At 46.7% G+C, this 27,849-nt stretch overlaps 4 protein-coding genes and 1 long non-coding RNA gene across 17 annotated transcripts; 4 read left to right on the forward strand and 1 right to left on the reverse strand.

The window, feature by feature from the left end:
• The first annotated feature begins 215 nt into the window (after positions 1-215).
• LOC120830177 (palmitoyltransferase ZDHHC12-B) lies at positions 216-3,564 on the forward strand. 2 transcript variants are annotated; one of them, XM_040194682.2, is made up of 5 exons: positions 216-832; positions 1,299-1,432; positions 1,797-1,874; positions 2,064-2,230; positions 2,403-3,564. In XM_040194682.2, the coding sequence occupies exons 1-5, from the start codon at positions 736-738 to the stop codon at positions 2,704-2,706; spliced, it is 780 nt and encodes a 259-aa protein (XP_040050616.1). In that variant the 5' UTR covers positions 216-735; the 3' UTR covers positions 2,707-3,564. The 2 variants fall into 2 exon arrangements, with proteins under 2 accessions (XP_040050616.1, XP_040050615.1); XM_040194681.2 differs by having other exon boundaries at positions 516-832; positions 2,061-2,230.
• LOC120830150 (serine/threonine-protein kinase N2) lies at positions 3,505-21,703 on the reverse strand. 5 transcript variants are annotated; one of them, XM_078086362.1, is made up of 22 exons: positions 21,485-21,703; positions 15,511-15,742; positions 15,301-15,404; positions 14,951-15,083; positions 13,858-13,991; positions 13,572-13,743; positions 12,843-12,964; positions 11,550-11,659; positions 10,394-10,537; positions 9,752-9,827; positions 9,467-9,659; positions 8,853-8,973; positions 8,542-8,594; positions 8,390-8,447; positions 8,210-8,301; positions 7,797-7,973; positions 6,879-6,941; positions 6,734-6,810; positions 6,435-6,577; positions 6,242-6,349; positions 5,974-6,054; positions 3,505-5,877 (listed from the first exon to the last, which is right to left on the reverse strand). In XM_078086362.1, exons 6-22 carry the CDS (start codon positions 13,679-13,681, stop codon positions 5,674-5,676), a joined length of 1,932 nt encoding a protein of 643 aa, XP_077942488.1. In that variant the 5' UTR covers positions 13,682-13,743; positions 13,858-13,991; positions 14,951-15,083; positions 15,301-15,404; positions 15,511-15,742; positions 21,485-21,703; the 3' UTR covers positions 3,505-5,673. The 5 variants fall into 5 exon arrangements, with proteins under 5 accessions (XP_077942488.1, XP_077942487.1, XP_077942486.1 ...); XM_078086361.1 differs by having other exon boundaries at positions 8,853-8,976; XM_078086360.1 differs by having other exon boundaries at positions 12,843-12,968.
• LOC144386245 (uncharacterized) lies at positions 10,894-12,233 on the forward strand. Its single transcript, XR_013451935.1, has 2 exons — positions 10,894-11,339; positions 11,559-12,233. It is a non-coding gene; the product is annotated as an uncharacterized LOC144386245 (long non-coding RNA).
• On the forward strand, positions 16,766-20,371 carry seta (SET nuclear proto-oncogene a). The gene is made up of 8 exons (XM_040194678.2): positions 16,766-17,194; positions 18,187-18,244; positions 18,380-18,522; positions 18,736-18,839; positions 18,918-19,031; positions 19,112-19,282; positions 19,449-19,580; positions 19,686-20,371. Exons 1-8 carry the CDS (start codon positions 17,122-17,124, stop codon positions 19,707-19,709), a joined length of 819 nt encoding a protein of 272 aa, XP_040050612.1. The 5' UTR covers positions 16,766-17,121; the 3' UTR covers positions 19,710-20,371.
• On the forward strand, positions 21,508-27,665 carry LOC120830149 (outer dense fiber protein 2). Of its 8 annotated transcripts, none has more exons than XM_078086356.1 (17): positions 21,508-21,758; positions 22,276-22,392; positions 22,533-22,669; positions 23,153-23,282; positions 23,355-23,486; positions 23,566-23,640; positions 23,720-23,791; positions 23,919-24,035; positions 24,339-24,551; positions 24,733-24,842; positions 25,346-25,481; positions 25,658-25,768; positions 25,910-26,173; positions 26,322-26,422; positions 26,640-26,822; positions 27,195-27,320; positions 27,394-27,665. In XM_078086356.1, exons 1-16 carry the CDS (start codon positions 21,657-21,659, stop codon positions 27,271-27,273), a joined length of 2,079 nt encoding a protein of 692 aa, XP_077942482.1. In that variant the 5' UTR covers positions 21,508-21,656; the 3' UTR covers positions 27,274-27,320; positions 27,394-27,665. The 8 variants fall into 8 exon arrangements, with proteins under 8 accessions (XP_077942482.1, XP_040050577.2, XP_077942481.1 ...); XM_040194643.2 differs by having other exon boundaries at positions 26,660-26,822; XM_078086353.1 differs by having other exon boundaries at positions 21,564-21,758; positions 23,931-24,035; positions 26,660-26,822.
• The last annotated feature ends 184 nt before the right edge of the window (positions 27,666-27,849 follow it).

Genomic DNA, 27,849 nt, shown 5'->3' on the forward strand with positions numbered 1-27,849 from the left:
CTGAATTGTGTGTGTGTGTGTGTGTGTATGAGTGAGCGGATATATGAACTGTTCCTTCACAATACTAGATCTCATGGGATGAACATTTACAAATACATTTGACTTCTCTTTGCGTAAATCTAGTGATAATCTGCTAGCGAGTAACATCGCTCGCCACTCAAGTGTCTCATTCGACGCTGTTTTTTGTTTATGACAACTTTCAAGTAAAGATATAACTGACATTTAGCTGCATTTGAATTATGTTCTGATTGCTGTAGCATTTTTTTGTTAAACAATGGATTATGCTGAGTAGTAAACAGTTATATGACATTAAATGTCGGAGCTTGAAAGGCATTTAAGATTAATTGCACATTTGGGGTATTTGTACTGTTTTGTTTGTATTTCTATGCTACTTCAAACCTAACTATTTAGAGGTAAATCAAGAATTTACGATTCTAATGATTATTCAAACATTTTTCATTTCGTACTACTGGTTTGATTTTTCAATTCGCCTCTTTTGAGCTGCGCGGGTTCCCGTCGCACAACAAGGAAGCGCCCCATCAGGGCGGAAGAAAGGCCTTTGTGACTCTACACGGGGACTTAAATATAAGCATTTAAATATCAACTGATATTTCCAACATAACCAAAATGCATTTGGTCTTTATGTTATTGGTTTTATCGTCATAACACCGCTGTGGTGTGATGTCACTAGCGAGGCTAGCTAGTTAGCAACGGTGCTAACGGAAGACGTTGAAAATGGTTCAGAACATGTTTCGCAGCGGGTTTCTGGTTCGGGCCTCGCACACCCTGCTCACCTGGGTCATAACCCTCATTCTGTTCCTGCATGACACCGGTGAGTCCCCCTCGTCACCGGTAACGTACCGGGGCTGCAGGTCACGTGACCGACGCTCAGGCGTCTCCTCCGATGTGTTCAGGGTTCAACAAAGTGAGAATATTTAAGTTTGATTAAAGCAAAAGCACTCCCAATTCCTTAGAATACATTTCTGTAAATAATTGAACTAAATACATTCATTTCACTGTAACTTAAAACTACTTAACTAGTAGTTAACTTGTTTCAGTTTTACCGGTAGAAACTGTCCTGTAAATTAATTCATACCAAAGGTTTCATATTATAGAATCTTTACAGCTTTACAAACTACAGCCGAAAAGAAACTGGCACGAAACAAAACTACTTTATTATTTGTTGTTACATTTTTCAGAATAAAACCCTTGCATATGATTATATATGACAGCTCCTTGTCCTGGTGTTTGGTGGTTGTAGTGTTATAACCTGTGTGTGTGTGTGTGTGTGTGTGTAGATCTGCGGCGGTGTGAGGAGCGGGGAGAGCTGCTGCTGCCGGTTCTCTTCTTCCTCCTGGTCATGCTGTCGGTGCTCTTCTACTTTGCCGTTTCCTTGATGGACCCTGGCTTCGTTCTCTCCGACAGCACCAAGGTGAGAAGAACTTCACTGCACAAACCAAGGCGGTTTAGAGATGCGTGGTTCTGTTTGTCGCCCCGTTGCTGTTCAGCAGGTGAGTCCCAGTCCTCAGACGCTGGAGCTTCTCCCCCCCCAAAAAGCCTCTTTGTGCTTTCAGCCGCGCGCTGCTGTCAAAGCGACGCCACATCTTGTTCTCGTGTCACGCGTTCTAAAGTCACGTTGCAGCTCGGCGGGAGGAGCTGACCTACAAACGTGCAGCGTGCTGTTGCATCGATTGACTTCATGTGATTGTTAGTAACTCGCTCCAACGCGCGCCGTGCGCGGAGCGCGCGAAGGTCACGCTGCGTATCTGACCCTCGGCGCTCTGTGCTGCGTTCAGGCTTCCGGTGAGGAGGAGTCCATGATTCCTCAGTCCTCGACCCCTCGGCCGCGGCGCTGTGGATACTGCCTGCTGCAGGTAACCGGCCGCCAACAAGTCTGAAATCTAACACAAGTTGGTCGTTCAATCGTCTTTGTTGTAATAATCTTTGGCGACATCTAGATGTGACAACAAGGAAAATTGAGTTCAATCAAAAGAATATATATTGCATATATCCATTAACTCTGCTTTGACCTCCCTCGCCCTCCCCCGATCCCCTCCAAGCAGCAGCCAATGAGAGCGAAGCACTGTCAGACGTGTCAGCGCTGCGTGCGGCGCTTCGACCACCACTGCCCCTGGATGGAGAACTGCGTGGGCGAGCGGAACCACCGCTGGTTCCTCGTGTACCTGCTGGTGCAGCTGCTGGCGCTGCTGTGGGCGCTGCGCGTCGCCCTGTGAGTCACGTGCTGACATTGTGTCATCTATTGTTGTGTGTATGAACCAGAAGAAGCTGGCTGTCCAAACGAGTGCTCAGAGGCCCCGTGGGGAGGACAACGTGTACGATTATCAACAGTCATCTGAAGGGCGTCTTAATCCTTGTTCGTAATCATGAGATGTCTCCTCCAGCTCGGGCCTCGCCCCCGGCGCCTCCTGGGACCTCTGGCTCCGGGCTAACTGCTTCCTGCTGGCGGCGCTGGCCGTCCTCGGCGTCTTCTCCGCGGTGGTGCTGCTTCTGCTGGGCGTCCACCTCTACCTGGCCTCCGTCAACTGCACCACCTGGGAGTTCGTGTCGCGCCACCGCGTCTCCTACCTGAAGAACCGCGCGGACGAGCGCAGCCCGTTTGACCGCGGGCTGCTCTGCAACCTGTGGGACTTCTTCTGCGCGTGCGGGGCGGCAGCGCGGGACGCCGGCGTGCCCAACTCCGTCTGAAGACCAGATTTATTATACCGGACCCCGACGCCGCTTCATCCCACAGGAAAAGAGGTTTAGAAGGACGTTGGTGGTCCTCAGAGGACGAACCAGAGGGGCTTTTGTTTGGGCCTGGCACCAAATTAAGTTTTTTTTTGTTTTGTTTTTCAAGTTGATTCCGTTAGAAGACCAAGATTAAAAAAAGATCAACAGTATTTATTCAACGGATCTGAGAACTTCTTGAACCGCTGGTGATTTCCTCCCTGTAGTATTTGCAGATCACAACAGTTCACAACATCCATATTATAGCCTATTTAATTTAGTCATCTAAGAGAATCAACATCAGCTCAGCTGTTAATTTCACTGGCTGATGAGGAGCTGAAGTCGTTGCATTGGGAACCAGTAATTGGACCGGGCAGAACTCGGTCTAGTTCCTGTTGTAGAACAACGACCACAGAGAAGTAGCTCATTCAAATGTACTTCAAACTATCTGAGCTGCTGAACTCTCGTCCTAGCGTATCTGTTAGCAGCAACCGGAGACCCTTTTCCATGAGGTGACATTTAAAACACAGAAATGTATTTTATCTTAAAAACTGTATTTTCAGGCAGTTTTGTTGAAAGAATTTAAGATAAGAAGATAAAACGGCTGCGTCTTTCTCTCTCAGGTGTGAGTCACCTTCTCCTCTGTTGCCTCGTGAGAGCAGTGACCTCCACATTATAACACTAAGGGCCTTTATGTCTTTTGTATTATTGAATTTGATCGGTGATACATTTTTAAAAATGTTTAGAATAATCTTCTCAGCAATTATTTTACAACTCTTTTGTTTACTGTGTTTTTTCACTTTGTATTTATTGACATTAAAACAGTGATGATATGCACGTTGTTCTTCTGTACAGATGTTCCTCCTCTGGATGCTTCACACACATAATTACAGTACTGACACACAAATAACATGTAATATTCAGCAGCATAAACTCAAAGTGCTACAGGAGCTAAATCCCCACTGCCCCTTTTATTCATAAAGCCTCCACCCACACAGGTGGAGGGTTCAGTGCCTTGCTCAGGGACACTTCAGCACAATACAATGCTCACTTTTTAACCTTTTACTTTCAGCCTATTTCTTTAAAGAGCAGTTTAACACCATGACACACCTTGAAAAAACTCAAATCAGAGCTCTTGATCAGACGAGGACCTCATGAAGCGCCATGTGGTAAAGCTGCATTCTGTGTAGTGACCAGCAGGGGGCGACTCCTCTGGTCCCATAGAAGTCTATGCGAAAATGACTTTACAACGACTCCAAACCAAAAACACACACACTCAGATCAGAGCGCCTCAGCCACTGTGGGATCTCACCTCAGACTCCAGAGTCCTTGGCAGTCGGTCAGGAGGTTGTAAACACTTGGCCGGGCGTTGCATTGCACTTTGGGGGCGTTGCAGTGCACTTTGGGGGCGTTGCATTGTACTTTGGGGGCGTTGTATTGTACATTGGGGGCGTGACGTTGTAGTTTGTGGGCGGGGTATATACAAGAAGATGTTACAGATTTCTTTTAGATCTACTCAATATTTCTCTTAAAAAAATGAACTGCTGTGAACAATAAACCGTGGACTGGGGTGATTAATAGAATGATTAAATGACTCTACAAGGTGGATTTGGTGTTAAGTTGCTCTGTTAAAGTGCTCTCCATGCTCCTTCCATTATGAGTTTAAAACGTAATGGAAGGAAATACTTGATCATCTTCCTCTTCTTCTTGTGTTGACATCATAAAGCTTTAGTATAACAGAATATGATTTGCTAAATACAAAATACAGCTATTTGTCTCTATTATGGCTATGCTAGATTTTCTATGGCTTCTCTTTTGTATATATATATATATATATATGTATCTCATGCATGTCCACAGAGAGCAGCTGGCCGAGTGTCGACTGATCACATCAGACTTTAAGAATCAAGGCTCGTCCCCATGAAGCGGGTTAGCTTCTCGTTAGCTTGGTGTGGTCAAGGCAGTGGGCGGAGCCTGTCACAGTGATGCATAGAGGCGGCAGCACAAACGGTACCTAAGGACACGTATCTTAAAACAAGTGTAGAATGAGCAAAAGGCCACGAAGCAAGCTGAACGTCCGCGGCACTCAGGCTGCTCGAACAAGTCCATTCAACACGTGTTTTACTATGTTTTTAACTTTAAAAGTCCATCCAGTAGATAATCGGTCAGTGACTTTAGCTCGCTGACCAGAGCTCATGATTACATTCTCCTCAGAGAGCACATCCCTTCTGCTCGGGACGCCGCCTGGTTTGGTTGTTCGCCGATCGGCTGCTGACCGGTGGGACCATTCACGCATCGCCTGCAGAGCGCTGATCAAACAGGAAGTACTCAAAGTGATGCTTTCAAGACCAGCCTTAGAAGAAATGAGTCCTCGTGAGGCTCGTAGTTTGAGTTTTAGAATTCACGGCGTTCTCACAGCTTTAGTTCTGCTCTAGTTTTTAATGGAATACGTTGACAAAGTGGGACTTTGTGAGGAGATAATGTTGCATCTCCTTTGTCTGTTCACACATGGACCTACCGTCGGCAGTCCAGTAGCTTAGCTTAGCATAAAGTCTGGAAATGGGGGAAACCGCTAGCGGGGGCTAGCTAACTGGCTAAGCTAACCAGTAGCCTTGTGTTTACCGGCATCACTCATCTAACTCTCTGCACAGGACGATTAATGACACTCAGAACCTTCGTTTAGTCTATAGACTCCAAAAGTTATAATAGAGTGACGTTCAAAAGAAGTTTAAATGTGTCACACTCCTGGTTGCAGTTAGGTTCTTGATCTGGGACTTTAATTGGTCGGCGATTAGATGCCGATTGATTAATTAATACGTCAACATACCAAACTTGTAAATGTTCTGAATTAAATAAACTGATTAAAGGATACTTGAAATATGGTTCTCCAAAACGAAACCTCTCTTCCCGCTCTGGTCCCCCCCCCCCCCCCTCCCCCAAACCCCTTCAGCCGTGCACGGCGCAGAAGTCAAAGTCGGCGAAGGCCCCCTGCTGCTCGGCGGAGAGGACGAAGGGCTTGGCGGGCGGCGTCATGACGGGCTGCAGGCGCGTGAACTCGCTGTCGAAGTTGCCGACGTCCACAGACTCCTTGATGGACGGCAGGAAGGGCGGAGTCACCTTCTTGGCCAGCAGCGCCTCCCAGTCGATGCTCTGCAGGGCGGAGGCGAGACGATGAGAACGTTTCTATGCTTTTACTCGGAGCTTGGACGTTAAACATTTATTTAAAGTCTGAATAAAGTTATTGACCTCAAAGAATTTCTCCCCTTTGAGCTCGGCGGCGTCTCTCTCTCCGGCTCCGAGTCTCTTCAGAGGATTCTTCTTCAACAGCTGCAGGTTAATAAATGTGTGACGTTGAAATGAAGGAGTCAAAGCAGTAATCACAGGCCCACTGAGCTCCATGATGACGTCATTACGTCAAACACATTCGACACGGAAACGTTTTATTTCATATTCCAACTGAAGCCGGTTACAACTATGTCAAATAATGTCAGCATTATTTCATGATGGTTTTTACTTTCTGGATGATGCAGACGACGTCGGGGGGGAGAGAGCCGGGATACTGCACATCGTCGTTGACGATGCTGTCGAACACCTCCTCCTCGTCCTCGCCGGGGAACGGAGACTAGAAGAGAGGCGAGGGGGGGGGGGGGGTCAGGGAACGGACTGACTCAACTCAAGCGAAAGGAACACCGAGGGTCGCCAACAACCTCTCCTATCAGCATCTCAAAGATGAGGACCCCCATCCCCCACCAGTCCACCGCTCGGGTGTAGTCGTCGTCCGTCAGGACCTCGGGAGCCAGAAACTCTGGAGTGCCGCAGAAGGTGGAGGTCCGGTCTCCGTGACCCATCCCTGCAGAAAGGGTGCCAGGAGAGTCATCGCGCGTCGACCCGGGAGGAGGTCTGAGTGAGGCTCAGTGGGTGATAACATGAGCGCGATCGTTGAATTGTGTCATAAAGCCACAGAGAACGAATCCCAACACAGGAAGTAGAAGCTGAATGAACGCACCTTCTTTACAAAGCCCAAAGTCTGTGATCTTTATGAATCCGTCTGCATCCATCAGCAGGTTGTCCAGCTTCAGGTCTCTAAAGACACACAGACATTTTAGCGCCGAGGTGAAGCTCAGCGACTTCTGCAGAACGCTGCGACTCACCGATAGATGATTTTATTCAGGTGGAGGAACTCTAAACCCAGCAGGACACACGCCGAGTAGAACCTGCAAGCAGGTTTTCACCTTGTTATTGGTCTTCATTATATCACCACACTGTGTTTTCATGTACGGTTCAAGGGATTTACTTTAGTCTTATTACATAAAAAAAAGAAATGCAAGCATTGCGAACATCAAGAAACATAAATACCAAATAGAAGAAAAGTCCAGCTTGAATATTAAAACATAATTTGAAAGATATGAACAATACATCTTAATTTTAGAGGTTCAATACAAAGTATTTAAATAATTTAAATACTCTGTAGAAGAAAAATTTAATTACAATTCTTGGTGAAAAAGTACTACAATGTAAAGGTTTAGCTGCATTAAAATATACTTAATATACATGTATACAAAAGTTACAATATTAAAAGTGATCATCATGCACAATGGACCATTTAAGAATCTTATCTTATATATTAGATTATTTGATATGAATTTTAGCTCATTACTTTATAAAGTGCTGGGCATCTTAATATAATTATAATAAAACATTATAATTTATTATCTGATTTTTTTTGCAGAAATAATCAAAATATGTAGATGGACTAATGTCTAAAAAATGAACTGGAGAAAAGAGAACAATATTTAGCTCCAAATTAGTAACTAAAAGTTGTTCTACGAGGGGCTTTTATTTTGTGGGCTTGTGTCGCCCCCTGTGGACTAAAGCGGTAGTGTCTCCAAGCAACAGGGTCTCTTTAGAAACCCTCTCAGTCCTGGTTCTGGTTCTCCTGGTTTACTTATAAAGATCCTTTAGAAGCATCAGTATTAAATCAAAACCGTTTAACAGCCAGTTAAAAGTTCCTCACAGGACGTTTAAATTCGGAACTTCAGTTAAACGCCTGTGGACCAACGAGGACGCACCGGGTCTGGGCCTCGCTGAAGACGTGGTTGTGGATGTGGATCATGAGGTCTCCTCCGGGCAGGTACTCCATGACGAAGCAGACGTGGTCGCTGGTCTGGAAGCAGCCGTGCAGGCTCACCAGGAACGGGTGTCTGGACGCGTTGATCATCTCGAAGATCCTCTTCTCGCTCATCAGGCTGCAGAAGGAAAGTCCGCTTCAGACCGGAAATACTGCTTCACTTTCAGCTTAAAGCGTGAATGAGGAATCCAATAGATTTTCATGCTGTTCAATGCAGTTTGAAAAGTCGACTAATAATCAAATCTAAAGGTCCACAGTGAAGCATTTAGGGTTCTGTTACTAACTGTCTGAACACTGTGTAATACTTATACGCAGGCGTCAATTGAAGGACTGTGTCTCGTCCCCTCCGCTCACCTGTCCACCTCATCGCGGGTCACGATGTCTCTCTTCTTCAAGGCTTTGATGGCGTAAAGTTTTTCTGTCTTCTTGAACTCGGCCAGCAGCACCTGAACAGGAAGCAAAGCAAACGGCTGAAGACGACAAACACGACAAGAAGACGTTAAAGAAGATTAAAGAACACGCTGAACTTCTTACCTTCCCAAAGTGGCCTCTGCCCAGCACAGAGATGTATTTGAAATCTTCCTTCTGCATCCTTGTGGGGGGGGAATAAATGAAGCGTCACTCGTTACTTCTTTAACTTTCACAGTACAATAGATGAATACCTGTGTACATGTGTAGTTGTGTACTTTAGAGCAGATGCAGGCAGGTCTTCGCTTCCTTCTGTGTCGTTTATGGGCGACTGTGAATGGAGACAAAGTTTAAAACAGTTTACTGTGCAGCAGGAGGCGAAAAACACAAAAAACATCTTCTGCTTCTCTATTTATGCTTCTGCATGCTTCTACTCCGCTGCGTCTTATGGGGAACTATTTTACTGTTACTCCACAACACGCATCTGCTGAACCGTGTGATTATAATAATAACAGAAATACACTAATTAGCATTTAGCTGTGCTGTCGTATATTATATATTTATCTGGATAAAAGCATTAAATCAGTACCAGTATTTGGGGCGCGGTGGACGTTGGCGATGTTTGGCGCGCTGCGGGGAGGTCGAGGGCGTCGTCCTCCTCAGGAGGTGGGCGATCCTCAGGGAACCCGACTGGGGTCTCTGGAGCTCCGCTGCTGGAGAACGAAGACGAAAAAAGAAGCAAACAAAAAATGGCGTATCAATATACATATTGAATTAAATGTTTGCGAACACTTAATTTTACTCATTTTAGGTACTTGTACTTACATTACACATTTCAGACAGAAACATTCTTCTGTCTTACTTCCCTACATTTATCTGACAGCTTTAGTTACTTTAATACAGAAGAACTAAAAATAAGATCTTTTTATATTAAATAAACTGCAAAACGGTTTATAAGAGAGCAGCTGAACAGAACAAAACAATCAATTAGTTTTTTTTGAAACTATTTCCAATGATTTATGTGATTTTTCACTTGTGAGAAGAAAATGTGATTGTTGCAGACGTAATAATGTTAATGTTTTAGAAATAATGTTATAATTTCCCAATATGGTTATAAACTAAATCAATTAATGGAGAAAATAATAAACAGATTCCCTCAGGGTTAAAACAATCATTAGTGGTTAAAAAACAAGTGTCTCTGACCTTTGAACTGGGGCGGTGCGTTCAGGCTCCGCCTCCGCGGGACGTTGTTCGTGGTCGGCCGACGGGTCGGGGGTGGCGTAGAGGGAGGAGCTGAAGGTGGTGAAGGAGCCGTAGCGAGGAAGGACGCTCATCATCAGGTGGCCCCACGTGTCAAAGTTCATGTTCATCTGGGCCGCTCGGAGGAAGTTCTTCCCTGGGGGGGGGGAGGTGGAGGAGGGGTGGAGGTTTGGGGTTACACATGGAGAAACAGAAGCACGGACACAAAGTGTTTGTTTGTCGCGTTACCTTTCTCCTTGGTGAAGATGCATCGCTGACGTCTCAGTTTCGGCTGCCTTTCTACGACGGCGTCGACGAATCGAAGCTGAGAAATCCACGATAAAAAGTATTTATGTTTTAGTTTGGACGTTGTGTTTATACACAGATGCACAAGTTGTATTTTTCTGACTTTAGCCATAGTTCTCCCTCACAGGTTGGCTGCATTCTACGTCTTCACCACTAGGTGTCACATACATCCTGCACACTGTCCCTTTAAGAAGAGTTAAACGTGGCAAAACCAAGCTTTTTTTATTCATAAGTTATTAATATGCTATATGTTATATTTTATAACAAAACCATTTTACTCATATATATAAGTTCAATTATCATGTTTATAATTTTTACCTGTATATTGTTTGTCTTTTAAGTCTATTTCGTCAGGTTCAAAGTTAAATATTTGTGAAAACGGGCTTTTTCATTAATACTTAATCTTGATGAAAACAAAATTTCACGAACTCAATTTAGGGTATTTCGTCATGTGAAACATTATCAATACATAATAAATAAATATATTTATCACAATAGCTTCTGGTGGTCCACAGGGTGATATTAAACAATAAATGAAACATTTCTCCCTTGAAGAACGTTTGTAACCATTTCCCCCTCTGGTACCTCCGCGTAGACGAGGCCCTGGGGCTCCAGCCTGATCCCCCGGCTGGGGCCCAGGTGGTCCGTCATCTCCTCCAGCCGCAGGGACCTCACCGCGCACATGGCCCCCCGATGCCGCCAGAACAGCGCGACCTCCAGCTCCCGAGCCTAATCAACGAACACCAATTAAAAACCGGTAAGAGTTGTTGTTTTCTGTTTATTTAATTGAGCATCGCTGTTAGATGTCTCCAAGTTGTTTTTGTAACCACTACATTAAATGATGAGATTAGGTGAACTGCAGGTATTTCACATCTCAATAAAGTTACCTAGTAACAAAAAATAAAAATGTATAATCTCAAAATAATTCATTTGTAATGATTCTGTAAACTCAAAAGCTTGATTTTAAAATAAGAACATAGTGTCTGAAAATAGGGACTTAAATAGGTTAATTGATACACACACTTGCACTACACCCTCCGGTCCAGGGGGGGCAGTGCGCACCGTCACTGGCCCGCCATTAAACTAACAGAAGAAGAAGAACAGTGGCGGACATCGCAGCCTCAATACTCCCGATTACAAAGCAGAAGAAGAGTCACCAGAACGGTTCTGTTCGGCAGCGTCCTCCTTAATGAGACGTCCGCCGTGATTATAACTCACATGCATGTACATGTATCGATTATCCTCCGCGCACTCGAGTATCATTGAACGGCGCGAAGTAGAAAAAGGGGCCGGAAGTGACGTCAGAAGGCAAACGAGCTCCGGCCAATTACAGCGAGGCAAGAGGCCAAACCGAAAAAGTTGCGCGCGACTGACTTTCTGGACGACACGCACTTCGTGAGAGGCGCTGCTGCACGCGCACGCGCCCGCGCCCCTTCACGTGTCGAAGCAGAGCAGAGACCTTCAATCTTCACACCTGTCCAGAGCACCAACGATGGGTGCACGTCCCGTGTAATGCGTTAAAGTACGACAGGTACTTTTCTACTCCGTCACATCTTTTGTTCAGCATTTGTTCGACGTATTTAGTTTCTCCAACAACTTTTTGCAGATAAAAACCTCTAAAATGTGATTTTCATGGCCTCATGGTTTATACAAAAGTTCCAATGACAAATAAACTATTTATTAAATTTTCCAAAACAACAAACAAGTTTAAGATCTCTTCTGCTCTGCTTTAATGACTCACCCGCTCCAGCTGGATGCAGAAGGTCTGATCCCAGGTCAGCCTGCTGACGGCAGCCCAGCGCGTCCGACCGACCACCCGGCCGTCCAGCCGGAGCACCGCACCCACCTCCTCTGATGGGACGAAGGAGGACATAGAAAAAGACATCCCATCCCTGCTGTGACACACAAAGCCTTTCTGAGGCTGATCAACTCCAGAAAGTGAGATGTAAAGATGTTTTGTGTCTCTTTGTGTTTCTCTTTCTTTCTTTCTCTGTCGTCATTTTGTGTCTATTTGTAGTCATGTTATGTCTATTTGTAGTCATTTTGTCTATTTGTAGTCACTTTGTCTCTTTGTAGTCACTTTGTGTCTATTTGTAGTCATTTTATGTCTCTTTGTAGTCATTTTGTCTGTTTGTAGTCACTTTGTGTCTCTTTGTAGTCATTTTATGTCTCTTTGTAGTTATTTTATGTCTCTTTGTAGTCATTTTATGTCTCTTTGTAGTCATTTTGTGTCTCTGTAGTTGCTTTTCCTCTTTACATATTTGTAAGTCCAACCAATAAAACTCCACCTGATCCACCTGATGAATGTAAATCAAATACTGACTTTTACTTTTTAATCTGGTTTGATCTCCACCATCTGCTGGGAAAAACGTCTCTTTGAACAAAGCAAACTGGAATAAAACCTTTGTTTGTCTCCATGAATAAAGCGTCCTCCTTTCAACCTGCAAACTTAAACCACGTTCGCAATCTTCATCATACGTCTTCTCTGTTGGAGAGGAAATGTCGTGCCATTTAGAAAAGTCGACTCACGACATCACTGGCTGAAGATATAATGTAATAAAATGCTGATATTAGATTGACCTTTAGACAAGGATTTCATACTTTACAACACGCATGTTCCAGTACGAGGAAAAAAAGTTTCAATAAGCAAAACAACAAAGTGACGTCATACAAGTGAGTAAAGTAATGTAAAAAGGAGAGGATTGAAATCTCTATAAAAGTGGTCTGATATCTGCCGTTCACGAGCTCAACATCACATCTCATGATCACATTTCATTATTTCAGCCCTTTATAAAGGTATGTTTTTTTATAGGTTTCTATATAATTTTTTAAAAACTTTCAGGGATGTTTCCATAGAACAATTTAACATAACATATAACAACATAATTAAAAGTAAATCATTATTAATGCACTCATGTGTCATTAGACAACGATTGACATTATTGAAACATTTGAAGAACTAGCTCAACTATCATTGAGTATTATTATTATTATCAAGTATTATACATATTTAAAATGGAAGAGGTCGACGTACCGGAGTGTCCCTCGGCCCGGGGGGCTGCTGGACTCTCCTCAGAGGGACTCGGGGGGCTTTCCTGCTCCCAGCTGGTCAAAGGTTTCAGTAAATCTTCACATCCAAGAAGTCGGACTTCAAGTCTTCCTGAAACAATGATGAAGAAGATGTTTGAACTTGCTGCATGGATATTTAAAAATATCTCCTTTTATCAGTTATATGAAAGAATTCATTTCTATTCAAGCTTAATTAGGCTTTATGGGGTCCCCTCTCATGGGGGGGCACAGCGGTTTGACCGGAACCGTTCCTTTGTCGGCCTCAGCGAGTCTCCCGTCTTCACGTCCTGGTTTCTCGCTGTTGTCCCTCAGCGTGAGGATTTGTCTCCCCGTTGCATCATCAAAGGCGACAGATTACATGTGATTATCCACAGGCAGATGTCAGCGCGCGGTCAAACCACGCACACGCGTGTATGGGGAGTCCTCACATTTAAATGATCCTCTTCAAAAAGGAAAATATCTCCAGCCATCATTTTTCACTTCATTTTAAAGAGGCACCGGTGCTCTGCAGGATCAATATACACAGTATGGCTACAAGCTGACACAAAACTACCACAAAGAGACACAACTCCATCGCACACATTACCAGGAGACTCACAATGACCACAAACAGACCTTAAATGACCACAAAGACACACATTTCTATCCACGCAGGAACATTTTAGTTGGTTAAATGTCACATGTTGCGACGCACCGGTCATGTAGGCGGGTTTGAGCGACCCGGTGGACGTCGAGCTGGACAGGGGACGCCCGGGTCCCTCCTCGGGTCCCTCCTCGGGCCCCTGGTTCTTCTCCTCGGTGCATCTCTCCAGAGACAGCCGCAGAAGATCCAGCTTCTGGGAGGACTCGTGCACCCGGGACTGAGCCTGGTGGCAGAGGGGGGGGGGGGGGGGGTCTGATTCAGGCTTTTATTGAATAGGAAACGCTGGCTGGTCCGTGTCCTTCACCGTCCAGTGACAAGTATGGAGAAGTCTTTGGACCTCGGCCAGGGCCTTCTGGTCCAGAGAGGAGATCCCCTCCAGCTGCTTCACCACGTCCCGGGCCAGAGACAAGGCGTCCTCCTCCCTCCGCACCAAGCGCTGCAGCTCCATCAGGCGAGCGTCCAGAGGAGCGTCTGAGAGGAGGAGGAGAGAGGGGGAGAGAGGGGGAGAGAGGAGGAGAGAGGAGAGGAGAGGGGGAGAGGAGGAGAGAGGAGAGGAGAGAGGGGGAGAGAGGAGGAGAGGAGGAGTAGGAGGAGGAGGAGGAGGAGGAGAGGAGAGAGAGAGGAGGAGGAGGAGGAGGAGAGAGAGAGGTGGAGGAGGAGGAGAGAGGAGGAGAGAGGGGGAGAGAGGAGGAGAGGAGGAGGAGGAGGAGGAGAGGAGAGAGAGAGGAGGAGGAGGAGAGAGAGAGGTGGAGGAGGAGGAGAGAGGAGGAGAGAGGGGGAGAGAGGAGGAGGAGAGAGGAGGAGAGAGGGGGAGAGAGGAGGAGGAGAGGAGGAGGAGAGAGGGGGAGAGAGGAGGAGGTGGAGGAGGAGGAGAGAGTCAATGTGCACAACGTTGTTCAGTTTATCTGAAGTTAATGAAACTCTAAAAGGATCAAAGTGAGTCGGAGGAAAATCCCTCCAGCTGAATGAGGAGACGAGCCGTTTGATGATATTAAGTCTCTGCTTTTATCATCGTCTGTCTAGTTTTAAATATTGAATTAATTTCATCATTGTAAGTGAAGGGAATCTGCAATTCACTTTTTCTAATCTATCATCTCATTTTTCATATTTTTAAATCGACTCCTTTTTTGCTTGAAGGTATTCAAACCTCATGCGAGTTCTGTTTAAAGCGATACTAATTTAATATCTATCTGGGTTAGAAAGGTGATGCGTGGGATTGTGATTCTACATTTAGTTGTGCATTTTGTTAGTTTGATCTTCTCTCTGTGAGATCTGTTGTGAGTCGTGAGGATGACGTCATGCTGCTGCAGGTTCACTTGCCGAAACAAGACGGCATCACCGCTTAATTTCACATTAAACCTCAACAACTAGACAGATTCTGACATATTGAGTAATAAAAACCCCTCAGGGGGGGGGTCCTGAACGCTGACCTCCATGGGTGTCGGGGCTTCCTCCACCGCCCCCCCCGCCCGCCTGGGTGACTCTGATGATCTGCAGGCGGATCAGCTCGATCTTTGAGCGGCTCTCCTGCAGCATCTGCTGAGCCGTGGACAACATCTGATCCTGGATAACGACAAAGCCCCCACTTTCACTCCGCACACTCTGAGTGGAGTCAGCCGGGACGGGGGAGCAAGCGAGCATCGCGGGGGTGGGGGGGGCACTGATTGATTTATCATAACAAGTGGCAACAACACGCGGCGCCGATCCCCGGATCGGACGCTAAAGACACAAACAAACAAGGCAGCGGAGCCGCGTCGGGGTGACTCTGCACTTCACTGACCTCACAGCGACGCTGAACACGGGGGGCTAGTTCTTCATCCTCCCGTAGAGGTGGAGGGAAGGGGGGGACTTCTCAGGGTTTCACCTCTCCACCTTCACTGTATCCTATAAACACACAAAGTCCTCCCTGATGTTACGGTGCGATCACCACCCCCCCCCCCACCACCGCGGCTGAGTGTCTCTCTGATGATGACGACGATGCAGCTCCTACATCTTGAGTCCTGGATCTCACACTCTGTCCTCCGGCGTGTTTTCAGCCTCCTCTGCAGCATCTCCTTCCCACTGCATCCTCGTCCTCCTCTACTCTGTAACCGAATCCCCCCCCCCCCTCTCCCTCCCTCTCTCTCTCTCTCCTCTAGAGTAGAGAGGGTTTCTCTCTGCAGGATGGGGGTTGGGGGGTTGGGGGGGGGCTCAGTATTGGCCGCTGGATGGCCACATGCTTCCTGAAAAAGACAAACACAAAGCTGCTGCTCTTTTTTTCGGGACGAGGAAGACACCGGCCCGCATGCAGCGTTTAGTGGGAGGTCGTTCTCCGTGTGACTAAGGGGGTGGGACGGGGGGGGCGGGGGTTCACAGACATACTTATACTCAGATTGTATTATTACATTATATACATACAAGTACAATATTAAACAAAATAATTGATGTCAGATTAATGGGATCATGATGCCATTTTAATCACTTTAGATGTTAGTATCACTTGTTATACATTACATAAAATTATGTTATATTATGGTTCATTTGTTCTATTGTTTGTATATATTTATAATTATATTGTTATTTGCTATTCTACTGTAATTTTAGGATGAACTCCATCACAATACTTTTCAAAGCTTAATTCAACACGAAATTATTTTGGAGTAAATTTACATTTCTGTTTTATTGTATTGATTTTTAAAAACCTTTTTGGTCATATTATTTGTGTGTATTTTATTCATTTGCACATTTTTGTACTGCTAAATCTGCACAGAAAGATCCATTGGGGTGAAGGCAGTTTCATCTTATCTCTAAAGTTATATTTCGTTTTGAACATTATTCCCTTGACTCAAATCAAGCTGCCTGCAGATTAATAATATGTTTCAATAAGCGCATTGGACAATAGAGTAAAAGTAATAGTAATAATTGAGTAAAGGTAAATGGTAATCCTCTCTGACATGTTGTGAAGTATAGTTTGAAGTAGCAAAAAATAAATAAATGAAAAGTACCTCAATGTACTAGAGAAGTGCAGATGTAAAACTATAATATAAACACACACACAATAAATTAATATGCAATCTTCTGGACACGACCTCAAATATAAATGTGCTGTTTAATATCAAAACACTTTAAACCCGGGACATCCCGAGACTAAGCGGGTTAATGTGCACTGCGCTGCAGAATGAGGTTCCTCCTGCGGGTTTTATTTAAGTGCGAAGATATTCTGCACAAACAATAATACTGAACCCGCCAATTAAATAAACTAATGTGGTCACGCGGCGCTTTAGTGCACGCGAGGTGCGTGTTTTACGCGGGGAAAAAGAGGCGTGATGGACAAATAAGCCCACTTTGAGAGGCGCAGCGCGCCCCCGCCTCCGTACGGCGAGGCGCGCTCCTTTCATCACGAGCGCGACCCCGCCTCCGTTCGCCGAGGCGCGCTCATAACGAAAGGAGCGCGCGTCGGCAGCTACATTGTGTGTGCGCGCGTGTGAGAGGCAGCACGTTGTTGGCTTTCTGCACGCTGGGAACTTTGCGCCCGAAAATTCTTCCTGTGTTTTTCGGGGAGAAACCCGAAAGATTTCACGGCCGCGCGTTATTTTCAGTCGGGAGCGTCTGTTAGTCAAACATGTCGGCCTCGGCGGCGAAAGTGAGTAAAAAGGAGCTGAACTCGAACCATGACGGAGCGGACGAAACCTCCGGTAAGCAGGGGGTGGTGGTGGTGGTGGTGGTGGTGGGGGGGGAATGGCGGCCTCCTGTTCACCGCCATTTTCACGTTCTTCTTCTATCATCGTTTGCGTTGCCGCGATGTTGCGTCGGGCGCTATTACGCGTGTATTATTAGCGGCCGCTTTGTGGCGGAGCGCAACGGCCGTCGACAGCGGCGGCTAGCTGACCCCGGCTAACGCGTTGGTTAGCATGCTAGCTGTTGTTCGGCTCAGACCCCCGGTGCTGAGCGGCCATGTTAGCTTAGCATCCTCAGCGTGGCCGCTTGTGTCGTTGGCCGCCGACCTACTGGCCGTGCGCGACGCGGGGGGCTTTTCGCTCTGCGTATCGTTCTAAAATTGCATTTAATTCGCCGCTCTTATTTTCGTTGCCATCGCGGCTTTTGTTATTCGGGGAATTTCGCCCTTTCATTCAGAGCCGCTAGCCGTTAGCCGCTAATGTTGTTGTTGTAGCGTTACCTAACGCTAGCCCACGACGTTGGCTGTTTTGTTTCTGGTCGATACGCATTTAAATCCGCCGGCCCTTCGGTGGGAGCAGCCGTGCCGTCATTGGCGGCTCGAGCGGCGGTTTGGCGGCGGAAGAGGCTCCGTTAACGTCCTGCTCGTCCCCCCCGTTGTGTCCGCGTCCCACATTTAAACCACGCGGCCTCGTCGGAGGCAGCCGGCAGGAAACGCGCTGCAGCCATTGGCCGCGCGCGTTACCTTAAAGCTCACCTGAGATGCCGTAACTCGCCCGCGGGACTAAATGTAGTAAACACACGCGAGCAGCGCCGTAGTGATGGTGGGAGCGCATTTAACTAAAAAGCAACAATGAGAGATCCGTCGAGTTAAACACGCGTCGTTTTGCATGCGTGCACGAATTAATGCGCATTTTTTATTAATAAAATCCATGACTTTTTTTCAATCGGTCCGGACTTTGAAGTTGCACATGATTAAAAATAACTCTTCCATATATTTTTTTCCCCACAGAGAAAGAGCAGCAAGAAGCTATTGAACACATCGATGAAGTTCAAAATGAAATTGACAGGTAAAAAGTAGTTTATGAATTGCTGATTTTCCATCAAAAGTTGGCCATGAAAATCTACACAATCACAGCCCTGTTTAATATGCATACATATATTCCGTAAATGACTTTGCTTTCTATTTTTTTTTATCTTTTTAGGTTGAATGAGCAAGCCAGTGAGGAGATCCTCAAAGTAGAACAGAAATACAACAAACTCCGTCAGCCATTCTTTCAGAAGAGGTCAGAACTGATCGCCAAAATCCCAAACTTCTGGGTCACCACGTTTGTCAACCATCCACAAGGTGAGCAATTCAACACACTTTTTATTGCCTTGCTCTAACAAAAGTTTAATTAATTTGGACGATGGTGTGGTTAGCGCTGTTTCTCACAGCAGTAAGGTTCTGGGTTTAGACACTTTCCTGTGTGGAGTCGGCATGTTCTCCCTGTGTACTCAAGTCTTTCTCCCACAGCCCAGAAAACGACTCACTAACGTCTGTAATATTTCCACCCCTCAGTATCTGCTCTACTGGGAGAGGAAGATGAGGAAGCGCTTCATTACTTGAGCCGAGTGGAGGTGACCGAGTTTGAAGACATCAAGTCGGGCTACAGAATAGATTTTGTAAGTATTGTAAAGATGCCCGCGTACGTACAACATGGAGGTGCTCTGTCTTGTATTGATTTCCTTCCTTCCTTCTAGTATTTCGATGAAAATCCGTACTTTGAAAACAAACTACTTTCCAAAGAGTTCCATTTGAACGAGAGCGGAGACCCGTCTTCAAAGTCGACAGAAATCAAATGGAAATCGGGAAAGGTATGTGTAGCTCTCCGAGTGCTGTAAACTAAATCGTATTGAAAGTTGGATCTTGACATGTTAATCGTTCTCTCTTGTAGGACCTGACCAAACGCTCCAGCCAGACACAGAACAAAGCGGGAAGGAAGAGGCAACACGAAGAGCCGGAGAGCTTCTTCACTTGGTTCACTGATCACGCCGACGCCGGCGCTGACGAGCTCGGGGAGGTGATCAAGGACGACATCTGGCCCAACCCCCTGCAGTACTACCTGGTATGTTCACCGGCCAATGACGCATTTCTTACGTGTCTTTCTGCAATTGGCAAGCCTCTTTTTCGCTTCATGCGTGCACATTTTCCCCAAATGTACTCCATCCGTCGGGCCAGGAAACTTGCGTTACGTTTGAAAGACAAAGTGCTAAAAGGCGACTAATCTCTAGGTTCCTGATATGGACGACGAGGAGGGTGAAGGCGAGGACGATGATGAGGACGAGGAAGGTCTGGAGGACATAGACGAGGAGGGTGATGAAGACGGAGAGGAGGATGAAGAGGACGACGGGGAAGATGGAGAGGTAAAGTGACTTCGGTTAAACAGTTGTTGCTGAGAGAAGCTCGTCTTCATCGATTCTGATTTTTTTTTTTTTTTTTTTTTTTTAATTTTTCTTTTTTTCTTTCAGGATGACGAGGGAGAAGACGACTAAAATAATATCATCTGCTCAGACCCTAAACCTTCTACTTCCCGTTTGTTTTTTCCACTCATGTTCGGGAGCAAAGGTTTTACTTTTTTTTTTATTACTTTTTTTTATATAAATCTGTGTGCTTCATTTTCCATTCTGAAGCCTCTTCACCTCGTTGGTGCCATGTTATGTTCTTTAGACTCATCCGAGGCCAACGGCACTTTGCCCTGAATCCTGAGTACCATCCCCAAACTCATCTCAATAATTATTAAAAAAAAAGTATAAAAATAGAATCAGCACTGCAGTCTGAGTAGAATTTGAAGACTATTCACACAGATCTCCTCCTGTTAAAAGGTTTTGGTAAAATGACTTGAAGCCATGCTGTAGTGACCCAGCGCTAGTTAACCTCAATTTCTTTGTCTGCTGTTTCATTTTCTCATTTGGGACATTGATCCCTTAAAAGTCTTTGTTTTTTTCCCCTTTTGTGGTTAACAAGTACCCGCTCATTCCTTTTGGACTTGGACTAATGTTTAGGGTTAGGGGGGGCAGGAGTATGTTGGTTTTTTGGTGAGTGGTTATTTTGACACCATTTCTATGGGACTTTTTTTTTTTTTCATTGTATTGTTTTACAGATATCCATGAGATTTGAAATGACATTTTTAATAAAGTACAAAATGGAAAAAAAACAAGCTTGTAAATTTTGGCCCCTACTGCTTCATAGGTTAAATAAAATACCTGTTGTCTTCAGAGAAGTTGCATTTAATCACCTTCCTTTTTTGCAGGGCTTGGGGGGGGCGGTTTTAAATCTGAGGTGTAAAACTTTCTTTGTTACAATAAACTGTATTAACATGTGTGGGAGTTTTCAAAGTGGATGCATAGATTCGTTTGCATGCATATGTTCTATATTTTACATTTTTTAATTTGGTGGTTTTAAGTGACGCCTGACTCGATTCCATGTAAACTTCTCCCATTAATGAAACGCGTCGTGTGTTGAATGCGTTTTGTGCACCATTACGCACCAGGGTGAGCGTCACACCTGGAACCAGGAGGCGCGGTTCCCCGTAGGCAGGTGCCGTTGCGGCCCGGCTCGGGAACAAGGAGATGACTTCCGGCCCAGGATCCCGGTAGCTGCCGCTCTATTGCTCCCACGCGACCACTGGCGCGTCATTGTTGCCCGCTCGTGCATGAGAAAGGCTAAACACGTTAGCTTTTATGCGCCTATCTAGCTTGTTTTTTTTTTTTAATTAACGTTAAGTTTAAATACTATTTAAAAAGTACACCAGATTCATCACCTGATGTTAACACGGCTGACCAGCGATAAATCGTATAGTCCATACTGGTTGGTGTTTAGTGACCGTAAGACGGTTGGTGGCATGGCAGTTAGCGTTAGCGCGCTCCTTATGCTAACCAACGGCCGGAAGCGCCCGTTTCTTTGACCGGAAATGGTCATCTCAATCATTTCCTAGTACATTTTAAAACCCTTAACTGCACGAATTCCCCTACACTACAAAGCGTAGAAATTGTTATTTACTCTAATAGACTAATACGTTTCAGTTTACATTAGTCAAATTCATGCTGTTCAGAACGTGTTGAGCGTCATATCGTAGCCGCATTGTCCTCCATTTTGGGTTAACGTTACAAACAGGCTTTATGGTGATTCTAGAGTACGAACGAGAGGGAAAAATAAAATAAAGTATTTAGCTAGATATTGTATAAAAGTTGTTCGTGATGAGCTGGATTAATAAGCGCGTTTAAACGCGCTTTTAGTAGTTACCACGGGCAACGCCGTTCAAACTCACCCCCGCCAATCACGGAACGAGATATTGCGACGGAGCCAATCAGAGTCGTCGTTCCTGGACCGAAACGCGCGTCCGCTCCAAAGACAAACGCCGAGATTGAGGCGACCGGCAGCGCGGCAGCAGCGGACTCGCCGGAGCTGCTCGGGTCGTGGTGGGTCCTGAATGTTGAGATATGAAAACCCGGGATTCTCCTCCGCCGCGGCCGGTTCACGTGCACGTGCCGGAGACCACACCCGTGCACGTGCACATGAGGAGTCCCAGCGGGAGCCGCCAGGTTAGTGCGCCCTGTCAAACGAGCGACGGCACTTCATCTGCTGCTACATCATATGTGCGGACATCACTGTGGTTGAAGAAGTAAGAAATACCTCAATGTACAAATACTCGGTCAAGTACTCGAGCTGAAGTACAAAAGTCAACGAAAGATACTTGAAGTATCAGAATGTGGAGTTACTTGACAACAATGTCCTGAAAGTGATGAAAGGTTTAACTTTAAGTTCTATTACTTTATATACTTCTGGATAGATTGTGGACCCCCAGAGAAATATACAGTTGGATGTATAATTACTTTAACGTTAATATGTTTATTATTCTTGTTATTAATAGTAGTGCTGTAAACTGTTTATGTGCAGAAAGTGGAAATACGTTACTCCAAATTGCACTCAGGTACAAAGATGATTTATTTCTAGTACGTTGTAACATTTTCCCACCCTTTCCCACGTTTTTCTTTTTAAATAAAAAAAAATAGATAAACTAAATAATGTATTTTTTGTGTTTTCGCCTTTGTGATGCAGCATCGGACCAAAGGGGGCCAGGCGAGGGGAGACGAGGGGAGGCCGAAGGCGCGCGCCCCGTGGATCCCTCCAGGAAGGCCGTCCTGCAGAGGAGCCGTGGGCTCGTTCCAGCCTCAGGTCTGCTCACAGGCCTCACGTCCCACTGCCAGGCTTCCAAGTGGAGCAGAATCACATCATGTAAAATGTGTTGCTGGTAATGGCAGTCGATGGTTGAGGCGTTGTGGCCTGAGCTGTGTTTGCTTGCGTCTGATGATCAGAGAAGCAGCGCAGAGCGTCGGTCAGGAGGCGGAGGTCAGCGTGACGATGAGGAGGAAGAGGAGGAAGAGCTCGCTGCAGTGACCAAGAACCTCAGCTTCCTCCTCAGGGAGCAAGAGAGCATGCGTCATTTAAAGAAGTAAGACTCTTACAATAAACACACTCTAAAGTCATGTTTTTATTTTCTAGACTTTAGAAGCTTAAGTAGCCATGTAGCTACATCAATATAACAACCAACAACACTTAGTATACATACATAATAATCATAGTAATGTACCTCTTGATGTCTTATTATTTATCTATCTTATCTGTCAACCTTTATGTCTTCTGCTTCATCCCGTGAATATTCCCACTAGAGATAGAAAATAGTCCTAATTTATCTTATCTCATCTTATGTTAACTTACCCAGCTTAGTGTTACAAACTAACGTATCATAACTTATTATAAGACTTATTTCATGTTAACGTATCTCAGCTTAGCTTAAGTTACCTCATTTTGCTTGCTTGGATTTTGCTTAATTAAGCTCAGCTTATCTTAACGCACCTTATCTCCCTCTAGCTCAGCTCATCTTAACATATGTTATCGCGTTGTTTATCGTGCCCCCCGGCGTCTCCGCCCACAGGCCGGATTCTGGCGCTCGCCCCCGAGGGACGGACGTGCTCCTGAGGGCTCTGGTAGAAGCAGAGATCGACGGCGTGGCCGTAGCCAATCAGCTGACGGCCCTGAAGGAAGCCATGGACGGCCTCCCCGGGGTGCGTGTGGGTCGATTGGGGGGGCGGCTTCTTTTGCCCGCGGATGTTTTTGCGTTAATCCTTTCTGTTCAGAACGAGCGCCCGTCTACGGCGGAGCCGGCCTCACTGAGGCGCCAGCGCGAGCTTCTGATGGAGAAGATGGAGATGTTCGACCACACAAACCGCAGCCTGCGGGGGCTCCTCAGGGAGCGCAGCGGCAGCGAGGTACGGGAGGCGGAGGAAGCTCATCCAGAGGGGTCCAAATGCCTCGTGTCTGTCACTTCCCGTTTGCTCCCATCCCCAGAGGGAGTCCCTGGCGCGGGCCGAACACAAAGACGCCCTGAGGCAGAGGCTGAGCGACTGCGAAGCAGAGAACATCGTGAGTAGCTTTCCCCCGGCGGCGTGAGACGTACCAGACGTCCGGCGAGACGCTCCTCCTCTCTCTTCTTCCCTTCCAGAGACTCTCGGCGCAACTCACCAACAAGGAGAGGGAGGCCTCTCAGCTCGCCGTGCACTTGGACTTTGAAAAGGTTTCACTAAAACAGCACATCTTCCTCTTGAACATCTCTTCGTATGGATCCGGTGTCCCTAAAGGGAACCGGCCAACACCCCCCCCCCCGACCCCCCCCTCACCTCCTGCTTCTCTTCCTGCGGCAGCACAACGTGCAGACGACGGGGGAGTTCTCGAGGCTCCTGCAGACGACCCGCTGCCACCTGGAGTCCGAGCTGAACCGAAGGGAAGCGGAGACGCTCCGGCTGGCCGCTCAGATTCAGGTGGGTCAGATGTGTCCTCCTGTCCTACTGTCCTACTCGGTGATCAGAAACGGCATCCAGTGTGGGGACGCATAACAATGGCACAATGGTATAAAGGGAAGAAATGATGAAGGCAACATGAATAAAATAGTGACGGTTTACAAGAAAAATATTACAAAAATAAATTTAAATCAAAGTGCTGCAGTTTTGTGCAACAATTAAGTTTCACACGATAGATACTAATAATAATAATAATTTGATAGATCCAAATGTTGAATGTTTGCATGATAAGAGGTGTGATGGATGAACGTGCGTGTGGAGCAGGCGATGCAGCGGCGCCACGAGCAGCAGCAGGAGGAGCTGCACACTCTGCAGGAGGAGCTGCACACGCTGAGGCAGCGCAGGGAGGAGGAGGAGGAGGGGCCCCGGGAGGAAGGGCGGGGCCGTGAGGACCGGGAGGCGCTGACCCTGCTGACCCAGCGGGCCGAGAGGGCGGAAGAGTCCGTCGGGCAGCTCGCGGCAAAACTGCAGGAGAAGGTCAGTGTCTGGAAGTAGGTCCCCATCGTGGGCGTCTTCTTCCACGTGAGAAGAAATAACTGAAGACGCTTTCATATGAGGGGGGTTCTTCTACAGCACAGACAGTCGGACTCAGTGGAGTCAGCAGGATGAGGCACCGTGTTTGTGGGTAATAAGGAGACCTCTTGTGTGTTTGATGGAGGAGTCCCAGCTGGCTCAGGCTCTGTGTGCGTCCAGCGACTGGTGCCGCCGCCACGCCAAGGAGGAGGCGGCTAAAGGGCAGCTGGACGAGGACGTCTCCGCTCTCAAGCTGTGAGTGTGTGTGTGTGAGACGACTACGTCACGCGAAAGACCCAAAAAGCACTTCCATTGTGATGGAATTTAGATTTCTGTAAATATAAAAAAAGTAATATAATGTTGCCTCCGTAGTAGTTTATTATATAAGCAAGAGAAAATACTTTAATGGTTTTTAAAAACATTTTTAATTTTTTTTATAATTATTATAATTATTACTTTTAGAACATATTTGTATGAAAAATAATTTAATATGGCTCCAAAAAAATACCACCACTGTGTTATCAATTGAAGAGAAAAAACGTGATACAATTATTTATTTTAAAATAATCATAATTTAATTATCAAGTTACGAGTAAATACTTTTACCTTTTATTTTCCTACATATTTCACATTTGATCTGGTTGAAGCCAGATGGTCATATAATAACAAAGTGTATGAGCGGTGTGGCCGTACAGTGAAGTGAGTTCTGAATGGAGGCAGTGGAACTCGAGCTTTACGTAGCTGCCTCCACCCAACAGCCAGCTGACGGAGCTGAACTCTGAGCTCCACTCGGCGGAGGAGAGGAGTCGGGCGGAGAGGGAGGAGCTCAGCTCGTCCCTCCATCGCCTCAGCGCTGAACACGCCTCCACCAAGATGGACAACCGACGACTCCGGGTACCTTTGATAAAATACACACATGTATATAAACCTGCATGTTAGAAATATATCTGCCCGAGTTCTCAGCGTTGTGACAGCTTGGCGTATGGAGGTCATTTTGTCCTCCTTCTCGTGTCCTCCTATGTGGCGGCTGAAGGGAACGTGTCATGGTACTAATCATGCGTCATGTTCAGGCTCAGCTGACGGCCTCCGAGGAGAAGCTCCGCGATCTGCGGTCTGAAGCCCGACTGCTCAAATCCTCCATCAGAAAGCTCGAAAACCTGGTGGAGAAATACAAGAAGAAGGTACAAATATAGATATAGAAATATGTAGAACATGACGTACGATGCAGCAGTGATATTGATCCAGACGCATCAGATTTAACAATAGAACGTTTGAATGATTTTACTTCAGGATTGTGTATTTATATATACCTCTCTGCTCAGGTGCAGCAGGTCCGCCTGGAGTCGGAGGAGAACCGCCTGCAGCTGGAGGCCACGCAGGAGGAGGCGCGGGAGGCGCAGGCCAGCCGGGAGGTGGAGGCGGAGCGGGTGAAGCGGGAGCTGCTGGGTCGCCTCGGGGAGCTGGAGGCGCTGCCCGACCGGCTGAGGAGGGCGGAGCAGCAGCTCCGGGGCGCCGAGCAGGAGGCCGACGCCCACCGGAGGAGGAGCGAGGAGCACGACTCGGCCCTCGCCGAGGTCACGCGCAAGGTGCCTGACCTTCAGCCTGGAGGCTCTGAAACCATCGCAGAGGTCTTAGTCTGCAGTCACGGAGCTTCTCAAAGGGGAAACCTCTCCTGCTGCTCCACGTGTCTCTCCGTCTTGGGACTGATGGAGACTCCTCCATGTTCCTCCACAGGTGGAGCAGCAGGGAGCGCAGCTGGAGACGCTGCAGCAGAGGAACCTGCTGCTGCAGGAGGAGAACAACGTTCTCAAGGAGAAGATACACAACTCAGAGAGGTGAGGACTGCAGGAGGCGACGGGAGACCGAGGACGGAGCACGTCTCCTTCTGTGGCACGGTGTCTCCTTGGGATCGCTTTCTGTCTCTTCATGGTGGTTTTCGTAGGCATGAGTTGCTTTGTATTCTGTTTGTAGTCCTGGTTTCGTCATCTCTCAGCTGCGGCCGTGTCTCTGCTTCCCGTTGTCGTCGTTGTGACTCACTTTGTAAACTCGTAGACGGCCGACGTCTGTTGCAGGCGTTTGGAGGACATGCGCCTTGAAAACCAAGAGATGTCCCGGGCTCTCCCGTCCAAGGAGGCGGCCGTCCGCAGCGTGCGGCAGCAGCTGGAGGAGAAGACGCGCGAGTGCAGCGCTGTGTCCAGACAGCTGCAGCAAGCTGTGGAGGACGCACAGAGACAGGTCCGCTCCCTCCGCCTCTCAAATCAGGAGGACACTCGTCCAGTTAGATGAGTCAGTTTGGTCTCTTGTCCCCCCGTTATGGTCCCGACCAGTCGCTCGTTCAGCGCCCCGCTTTCATCGATTTCACAGCAAGCGAAAGCCTAAAAATAGTGAGAGATCTGTGGAAGTAAACATTCGGATACTGGAGGTTTGTGTCTTTTGATCCACTGCAATAATCTGATCTAATTCCCCTGTGAGCTGATGTTGTGTGAAGCAGTAAATGTGAGAGGGATTTCTCAAACAAATATGCTTTTATTTCAACTTCTACACCAGAGGTGTGGCTCAAAGTGGGTTAGGATTCAGTTGCTCAGACGGTTGACTTCCGTCCTGCAGGTGGACGACGGCGTGCAGAGGGTTTTGGCCAAAGAGAGAGCGTCTCAGTCCAAAGCCTTGGAGCTGCAGAGCCAGCTGAGCCGGGCCAGAACCGAGCAGAGTCACCTGCAGCGGAGCAAGGCGGAGGTACGCCGTGACATCCGACGGGGGGGATACAAACATACCAACCGGTGGTGTCTCACCTATTGTTTCCCTCCAGATGGAGCGTCGGTTCCAGAGTCAGCTGCAGAACATGAAGGACAGGCTGGAGCAGTCGGACTCCACCAACCGCAGTCTGCAGAACTACGTCACTTTCCTCAAAACCTCGTATGGAAACGTGTTTGGTGACTCTTTGACCGCGAGCTGAGGAGCCTTCTTTCATTAGCAAGGCAGCAGACCCAAATAACCCAAATAACCCGCATTCACTGTTATTTTTCACTGGAGAGTTTTATATCATTTATGAAATTAATAAAGGACGTTTTAAAATGAAAATGCTCACATTATAGTCGCCTGAAATTTATTGATAAGGATTTATAAATAATCCCTTGATTCTGATGGCATTGATACTCGAAGCCTCCATCTAGGGTTTCCAGAGCTTCCTCCGCCCTTCTTTCAAATCCACACCCCGTCAAGAGTCCCGCCCTCCTCTGACTCTGATTGGTTTATTTCAGTTTCA

The sequence above is a fragment of the Gasterosteus aculeatus genome, chromosome 13 (assembly GCF_964276395.1).
Source record: "Gasterosteus aculeatus chromosome 13, fGasAcu3.hap1.1, whole genome shotgun sequence".
Lineage (NCBI taxonomy): Eukaryota > Metazoa > Chordata > Actinopteri > Perciformes > Gasterosteidae > Gasterosteus > Gasterosteus aculeatus.